Source organism: Elephantulus edwardii, unplaced genomic scaffold (assembly GCF_000299155.1).
Source record: "Elephantulus edwardii isolate Elephantulus edwardi_28Jun2011 unplaced genomic scaffold, EleEdw1.0 scaffold00003, whole genome shotgun sequence".
NCBI lineage: Eukaryota > Metazoa > Chordata > Mammalia > Macroscelidea > Macroscelididae > Elephantulus > Elephantulus edwardii.
This window is the reverse complement of record NW_006399753.1, coordinates 480,243-489,297: the sequence shown is the minus strand read 5'-3', so window position 1 is coordinate 489,297 and position 9,055 is coordinate 480,243. Positions and strand designations below refer to the sequence as shown.

General features: G+C 53.3%; 1 protein-coding gene across 1 annotated transcript in view; it reads left to right on the top strand.

Annotated features, from left to right (window-relative positions):
- The first annotated feature begins 4,746 nt into the window (after nucleotides 1-4,746).
- Nucleotides 4,747-9,055, top strand: part of ADCK5 (aarF domain containing kinase 5) — a 12,138-nt gene continuing 7,829 nt past the window's right edge. Inside the window, exons 1-2 of the mRNA XM_006879412.1 lie at nucleotides 4,747-4,782; nucleotides 8,225-8,292. Of these exons, the coding sequence (XP_006879474.1) occupies nucleotides 4,747-4,782; nucleotides 8,225-8,292 (104 nt within the window). The remainder of the gene's footprint in view (nucleotides 4,783-8,224; nucleotides 8,293-9,055) is intronic.

Below are 9,055 nucleotides of genomic sequence, written 5' to 3'. Positions count from 1 at the left end.
TAACACAGATTGTTGATAGATCTCACTCCAATCCTGACACCACATTTCACCTCATAGAGCCCAGCCTCCCGGACAATCTGTTCTACAGACAGGTTGAAAAGGTATGGAGACAGGACACATCCCTGGCATACGCTTTTCCCAATTTTGAACCGTGCAGTGTTTCCTTGCTCTGTTCTGACGACGGCCTCTTGGTCCAAGTACAGATTTCTCATTAGCATGATCAAGCGTTCTGGGATTCCCATTCTTCTCAGAGTCAGCCACAGTTTGTTATATCCACAGAGTCAAATGCCTTTGCATAATCAATGAAACACAGATAGACATTCCTCTGGTACTCTCTGCTTTCAGCTAAGATCCATCTAACATCAGCTACAATAACCCTAGTACCACAACCCCTTCTAAACCCATCCTGGACTTCTAGCAGTTCTCTGCTGATGTGCTGTTCCAGTCGTTTTTGGATAATCTTCAGTAGAATCTTGATTGCATGTGAAATTAATGATATTGTTCTATAGTTTCCACACTCTGTTGGGTCACCCTTCTTTGGAATGGGACCAAATATAGATCTCTTCCAGTCAGCTGGCCAAGTGGTTGTTCTCCAGATTTCTTGGCACAATTTGGTAAGCAAATCCAGGGCAACATCTGTTAGCTGAAATACGTCAATTGGTATACCATATGTTCCTGGGGCCTTATTTTTTGCTATTTCCTTCAAAGCATCTTGAACTTCATCACAATAGGCTCTAGTTCATATGTTGTTTCATTAAATTCTTCTGTGTCTGCCAATTCCTTTCTATACAGTGACTCAGTATATTATTTCCATCTTCTTTTAATACTTCCTGGATCAAGAGAACACTGTTATTGTTGTTATGTGCTGTCGAGTATCTTGCGACTCATAGCGACCCTATGTACAATAGCCCTAAACCCTACTCTGTCCTGTGCCAATTGTACTGCCTATGCTGTCCCTCCACCCTCCCAAGCATGACGTCCTTCTCCAAGGACCTGTACGCCAAGATTGTATCCTTTCTCCATACCTTTTCAGTCTATATGCTGAACTGATCATTTAAGAAGCTGGACTTTGTGAAGAAGAATGTGGTATTAGGATTGGAGAAAGACTAATCAGTAACCTTCATTACGCAGATACCTTAACCTTGCTCACTGAAACTGAAGAGGACCTGAAGGGCTTGCTGCAGCCTCCTCTGTGTACTGCCTCTTACCATCAATAACACCAAAGCCCTCAACACCAGGCCAATAGGTAGTGTCATGATGGATGGGGACAAGATTCAAGTTTTAACAATTTATTATTAAATTTTATTAGTTTTAATGAACATTTACAGAGATTTTGGGTTCTCATTCATTCATTGTTGCACTGTTTTCTCTACCCTCCTCCCCAGTTCGTTCTTCTTCCACCCCCCCCCGCCCCCAAATGTCTGTTTTAATTGTCCAATTGCCACAGTGCTTGTCAAAGCCAGTTCTGATTAATCTCCTTTGTCATTCCCTATCACTCCTCCCTGAGAGAGACTTCACCCTGTGGGTTTCAGGGTGAAGATCTTCTCTCACTACTCTAAAGGGCCCCTTTGGCAGTAGGAAACACTTAGACTATTATGGAGATTGATTTTGGAATTTAGATGCACTGTTATTAATTGTGCTTAGCCGTACATGTTCATATCCTTGAAGATGTATCATGGAGGTGTTGCAACCTAGAAGACACAAATTTAACAAGTTAAAAGTACATGAGTCAAAAATTAACAAGCAATAATATTCCAAGTAGAGGTTCTAGTAGTGGCACAAATCAAGTTACAGAGGGAAGGTGGTTCTTACAATAAAAGGCCTATAGACTAGCACTTTGTCTATTATAGTGTACAGGTTAGAGGCTCAGCTATGTCATTTATGCTTCTTAAGTCCTGGAGCAAATTCCATCTACCACTGGGCTGTTTTACAACTCAGAAGTTCACATGCAAGGTAGAGGTGAAGTAAGGAACTGCTTATGAGGTTTTCCATCCATTCCAACAACTAAGAGATAGTGAGAAGAGGTGGGACCTCAGAAGGCTTTTAGGACCAAATAATAGGCTCTTGTGTCCAGGAGAAAATGAATATACTTACCAGTAATGTTAATGCTCATCCACGGCTCTTCTTGGAGGATCTCAATTGTTGAAGCATCCTACTTTGTTTCCAGCTGGGAGCTGGGGCCTGTCAGTCCTATCTGCCACGAGGACCTGATGTGGGCCACCTTGGCCAAGTGTCCTTCAGAGCCACACTTAAAGCAAGTGAGAGGGAGCTTCCTCTCTACTCCCTTGCCTATCTGTGGCTCTCATCTGTGACACTGTCTACTGAAGTGGCCCAGCTTTCCAGAGTGGAAGCAATTCTGACCTCCTTTATTACCTTTGGCTGGCAAAGTTTTAACAATTTAATCTTGCTCAGACCCAGATCTACAGTCCATATTCTTTAAACCAGAAGTCAGGAAATCAAAAGACATGTTTTATTGGGGAAATCTGCAGTCAAGGACCTCTCCAGAGTGCTAAGAGCAACATTGTCAGTATAGAGACTAAGATGAACCTGATCCAAACCATGCATTTCACAATGTTGCTTGCTATGCCTTTGAGAGCTGGACAATGACTAAGGATGACTGAAGCATCCATGCCTTTGAGTTGTGGTGCTGGAGAAGAATATTGAACATACTGTGGACTGCTAAGAGAACAAATAGGTCTGTCTTAGGGTGAAACCAAGCTACTCCTTGGAGGTAAGGACTTTGAAGTTTCGTCTCACATACTTTGGGCACGTGGCCAAGAGGGTCCACTCCTTGGAGAAAGACATTATATTTGGAAGGGTGGAGGGGCAGCGCAGGAAAGGAAGAAAGTCTCTGGATGGATTGACACAGTGACTACGGCAATGAGGTCAGGTGTATCAGAAATGGTGAGGTTGGTTCAGGATCGGACAAGAATCAGAAGGGTACAAAGGGTCGCTATAAGTCTTAGTTGGCTGGACATGCGATGGCAACTCCACAACATATCCCTCCAGGAGAGACTCAAGTAAAGACGGGGCTGGAGTCACGTGGTCGGTCAATGACGGACAGGGGGCGCTGCTCCTGCAGCCGCTCGGCTGGGCGGAGGCTCCGGAGGGGGCGTCGCCACGAGGCGCCCACCAATCACCGCCAGCAAGCGCGGCTTCCGGAGGCGGGGCGTGGGGCGTGGCCTCGAGGCCTCCGCTCGGGGAGCGCCGAGGCCCTCGCACGCGTGCGCCCTGTGCTCCCTGTCGGCCTGTCTGCAAGCCCCAGCGTGGCGGCGCAGGGGTTTCTGGTTCCACCGGCGGAAGCGGGCGCCGAGCGCACGGAGCGGCAGGATGTGGCGACCGGTGAGGGCCTCCGCGAGGCGCCCCATGACAGGCCCCGGGCGCGCACATTCCGAGCCCAGCCCGGACCCTCGGCCGGGCCCCCCGCCAGGAACCCTGGGTCCTTGCGCCCCGAGAGACCCTCCTGGGCCCCCGAGGCCCGAGGCCCGTCCGAGCCATGGGGCTGCTGGAGCCCTTCGGGTACCGTGGACCCCCTTCCCCTCGGATTCTTGCCAGCACGAGCACTTGCCCGGGAGACCGGTGACCCCGCGGGGGGACCCCAGGTGCTGCGTTCAGCCCATGCGCAGGTGCCCTCTGCCCCAGCTGGCTTTGTCGGGGGACTGGGTGACACCCGCCTCCCGCGGGCCGTGCACCGCATCCCGCAGACACCAGGTTCCCGGTGGACACCTCATCTGCCTCCCACCACCGAGGCTGCCTGCAGCGCCCCTTAGCCGGCTCCCGGACCGGCCCAGGAGGGCTTCCTGGGTGCCCCTGGACCCTCCCCTGTGGTGCCCTGGGCTGACCCCGCCCGGGGCAGAGCCACACCGCTGTGTGGCCGGGGACTTGTGCCTGAGCCTGTCCGCGCGCCCCACCCAGCCCCTGGTTCCTGCACCTGGACGGTCAGCTGACTTAGCTTTGCAGCCACTGCGGAATGCGGCTCTTGCAGAGGGGCCTCAGCATTTGCAGTCCTGGTTACACCTGTTTTCGGGGAACTCTGGGGGCACCTCCAGAGGGAGGCGTTCCTTGGGAGAAATGGACAGTCTCCTCCCCAGCGATTTACAGCCTCTGAACACCCCCTGGAGGGTCTGCTGTGAGTTTGTAAGGAGACGGCTGTTTTCTAGGACGCTTTCTGGGTCCCGCCTTCCACGAGGAAGAGGCCCCCCCAGGGGTCCGGGCGGCGAGTGAGCGCGGTGCCGGGCGCGAGTGTTGCGGCCACGATGATGACATGGAGCAGCACTTTACAGTGTAGGGTTTCATCCCTGGGCCCCCAGACAGCCCTGTGGAGTAGGCTGCAGCCTAGTCAGCAGCTGAACCCAGACTGGCCTGGAGTGGGTCGCAGATGGGTTTGGCCGATTTCCTGCGATGTAGTATTTCTGTGGCTCAGTTTCTTCTCGGGCTGAGGCACACAGGGTTGTGAACACCTGCCTGCGTGGAGCCACTTTGTCACTCCTTATGGCTGCGGGCCATCCTGTGTGCAGTGACCTTCAGTGTCTCTACCGTGCTAGTGGATGAGGTGGCTAAGCGGGGCCTTGAGGGGAACAGTAAGGGCAGCATGACACTTGCACACTCATTTTCGTGCTACCTTGTAAGTTGTCAGCTGCATTCCACAGGAATGCTGGCAAAGATTTTTTGGAGGGGAGAGAGGCTTCTGACCTGCTCATAGCCAGGACGGCCTGTCTTCTGGTCAGACCGGTAACTTGGATAGTAATGGGGGCGTTCGGGAGCAAGCTGGGCGCACACTGTGTGAGTGGATCCTGGGACCTGCTTCCTCTCGATTTATACTGGCGTGAGCTACACTGCACATACACGGTGGGCAGTCAGCTTGGTTGCAGGCCCACCCCGGCACTTAAAGTGATGTGCACACTCTGGGCATCAGACCTGCCCAGTAGGACAGCATCTCAGGGGCAGACTCTGAGAGTGCTAGAAGGAGGTGGGAATGTGGGGGTCTTTTGGATCCCAGCAGATGGGGCTGGTCATGAGAGCCTTGTCAAGGGACTCCACATGCCAAGAACACCTGCTGATAGGCCTGTGGGGGTCTCTGGACCCCTGGTGGGTGGAGCTGGCCATGAGAGCCCTGCCAAAGGACTCTATGTTTCAGAAATACCTTTGAGCCCTCTCCCTGCTGTGAGGCCCATGGAGGTCTGGCTGGACATCTGCTTCCCGTCAGGAAGTGTTCATGACATTCCCCCTGACCCAGCACTGTTTGGATCCTGTAGTGGACTCTGCGCCGCACTGTCTCACAGAGACGTATAATGTGAAATTGGAGTTTATAATAGTCTTCAATAGGGGTTGCAGCTCAACATCAAGAGGACAAAGATTCTCTCACCACTGGTCTGATTGGCAGCATCGTGATGGATGGAGAAGAGATTGAGGTTGTTAATAGTTACAGCTTGCTCAGCTCCACAACACCCTGGCACCAGCAGTCAGGAAATCAAAAGATGAATTGCACTGGGAAAATCTGTCAAGGACCTCTCTAGAGTACGGAGAAGTGACGATGTCAGTCTAGAGACTTAAGGTGCACCTGACCCAAGCTATGGTCTTCACAGTTAACTGCTGTGCATCAGAGAGCTTGACAATGACTAAGGAAAACAGAAGAAAAATCGAAGCCATTGAGTTTTGGTCCTGGAGAAGAATTTTGAACTTACCATGGACTGCTAAGAAAACAAATTGGTCTGTCTTAGAGAGGGTGAAACCAAGTTTCTCCTTCAAGGCTAGAATTCTGAAACTCTGTCTCACTTACTTTGGGCTTGTGGCCAGGAAGGATTAGGCCTTGGAGAAGGACATCATGCTTGGAAGGGTGTAGGGACAGTACAGGAGAGGAAGACCTCGATGACATAGACTGATAAAGTAACTGGGGGTAGGTGAGTTAGTGAAACTAGCTTAGGACAGGGCAGGCTTCAGAGCTGTTGTACGTAGTGTCCCTGTGAGTCACACAACAACAAGTGTTCAGAGGCTTTTGTGGGGAGGGCGGCGGCGGGGCGCGGTGTTCATGGGAGGCTGGAGGCGAGGAGGTAGGAGTGTAGTGCCAGCCAGGCAGTTGGGAAAGGCTGGACGGAGAGCTCAAAGCTCCAAGCAGCAAGCCAGTGCTGTTACACAGCAAGGAAAGGGGCCTTAGGTGTCTGACCTCAGGGTACCTAGCAGCTCCTCCCTGCCCTGGCTCATGTGACCCTCTCCCACTGTGCTGCTGAGGCTAAGGTCCCTCTGACTAGGGTGACCCTCAGCTGCCTACTCCCCTCCCTGAGCCAGTCCTTTCCCTCCCTCCTGACTTCTGGCTTCAGTGTCCTTGCATCCCGCCCTCTGGGCCAGTGCTAAGTCCTATGAACCCACACTCCTTTCACTTTTCCTTATCAGGGCCCCTCAGGAGCACTTGCTCCCAGCATTTTCCTCCCTACTCCTCTGCCGGAGCTGAGCTTCAGTGGCTAAGAGACAGGGTACCTGGACAGCACAGGCGGGGTGGGAAGTCTTCCTGCTGGGGGCTGTGAGCAGGCCCCCTGAAGGGGTTGTACCTGGGCGTCATGGACAGGGACACACAGGCAGGGCCCTCCTTCAGGTATGAGTGGATTCTGGTCCGGTGGACATGGTGGTCGTGGTTGGAATTCCACCTAGACCCAGCCTCCTGTGGACTCTGCCGGGGCCTGTGTGATGGCACAGACAGGCCACCTCTTCTGTGCTGTGTCTCTGGTACCACCGTGGGAGGCACAGACGTGGCCACCGTCTGCCCCCCAGGGAGAAATCTGTATGCTGCTGCCCCTACTGGACTGCTGCCTGCAGCCTCTGGTGGGCTGGCCCTGGCTGCATGTGGCCTTGCCCAGCAGAGATCTGTCCTTCTGCCACTCCTGAAGAGCGGGTCACGGACCAGTGTGCTTTGTGTTGTCCTTGGAGCTGTGATGAGCTAGCAAGGTCCTCGCTGGGCAGAGGTTCCCAGGAGCAGGGCTCGGAGACGCTGGCTGTGACTTGGTTAGCTTTCCACATTGAGAATGCCCAGGTGTAGCACACACCAGCCTCAGGGCTTCTGCAGGTACAAAGGTCCCGGCCTTTGAGCTGCCGGTCTCCTCACCCACTGTTAAGAACTCCCAGCCCTGTTGCTCGCTCTCTGTGTTTAGGCTGTTCATCACGCAGAGAGAGTTTTACAGAGCCTGGTGTACAAGGCAGACCTTTTTTGCTAGTTCACTTAAACTATTGTTTGGTTTTAGAATTTGTCAGGGGTGTGTTTGATTTGAGATTTAAGTGAACTCTAGGCAGTTCATCTAACTTCCTTGGTTCCACAAAGTCTGGAGTCTTAAGACCTTGAGATTCTGTCTTGCACTTTCCTCCTGATAAGGATTCTTTTGTAAAATCTTTTTTTTTTTCTTTTGTAAAATCTTGATGGGAACATTCAGTAATGGCCACTGGTCCCTATCTGAAGGTGGCCATACTTCATGGACACCATCAGCCACACATTCTGTTTCCTCCTGGACCTGCCTCTCCTGCCTCTGATGCTCTAGGTCAACAGAGATGGTCACATCTTTAGTGACCACTTGTAAGCTTCTGAGAACCCAGCCGTTTGATGATAGACAGAAGCATTAAACATTTCTGGGCCATTAACTAGAGCAGCCCAGACACCATGCCCCTCACATGCAGCCAGAAATGCTGAAGGACAGCACTTCTGGCTAGAGCGCATTCTCTGCTCTGGCCTTTGGCCCTGCCCCCCTGCCCTGGGCTGGTCCGCCTACAGTTCTCAGTGAGTCATAACTCGGAGCATGTCCTTGGAGTTGGCAGTGAACACACACAGGCTTAGTGTTCCTGTCTGGTCTCAACCTTAGGCTGGATAGCTTCTCTCTGGTGATGTGATTTTGTAGTCATGACACTGTCCCCTGGGAGTGCTGGTGGCCACCCTTGGTCACTTGTGAGAGGTCACAGGACATCATGCCCTGGGACTTCTGGAGTCTTGGAGGTGGTGGGTGAGGCAGTATCTGAGGATGTCCACAGAGCCTTTCAGGAGGTTGTAACTGGCCCACAGTCCTGATGCCTGGGCTACGTACTGCTGCTCCTCCTCTCATCTGCCCTGTTATCCTCCTCATAGCTCTTAGGTGGCCCTTCCATCCTAACTCGAGCCTGGGAGTCTCTGGACGGTAGAGCTGGTCAAGTAGAGGTGGCAGTGGTGGCCGGGCATGTGCTGCCCGCTGACTGCTCTGCTCTCTTGCAGGCGTGCCTTTGCCGCTTCCACTCTGTCCTGCTGCTGGGCAGGAGGAGCTTCAGAGTCCTGCCTGCAAGGTAAGTGGTCTCCAAGGGCCAGACCTCCCAGCCAGGTAGGGCAGTGGGCACTGATCGTGTGGGGGTGGGACGTAGAATGAGGGGGACGGGGCATAGGCTTGAACATGGGGAGTATGGTCCAAGGTTGGGATATAGGGGCAGGGGACATAGGTGTGGAAGCAAGGAAGGAGGTCCGTGGGCGTGGAGGTGAAGGAGGGGGATGTGTGGGGATGCAGAGTTGGAGACACGGAAGGCGCTCTGGGTGAACGGTGTGGGGTGTGAGCCCCAAGCGGAGATGCATCTGCAGGCCCTGACTGGTGCCTGTCTTCCAGGGTGGGGATCTCCCTGGCTGGCAGCTTGTGGGCAGGGTTCTGGTAGACATGCCTTCTATGGGTGGGCAGTAGCTGTGTGTTGGGGATGGCTATGGAAGACAGAGGTGGCAACACAAGGCACTGGAGAGAGATGGACAGGGTTCCCAAAGAAGGGCCTCTCTGAAGCCCTGGGCTAAGGTGGCAGAAGCACCAGAGGTGGGTCGGGGAGGGGGCAGAGCTGGATGCTCAGGCCAGGTTGCCTCTTCTTTCTGATCAGGGGGTGCTCCAGCCAGGGCCTGTTGTCAGGGCACCTGAGCGTGGTGTGAGCCATATGCCATATGCACTGGGCTTGGGCTGGTTATGCGCCTATGAACACTGGCTGTGTGTGTACTGAGGGCTGTGTGTACTGAGGGCTGTGTGTGCACTGAGGGGGGCTGTGTGTGTACTGAGGGGGGCTGTGTGTGTACTGAGGG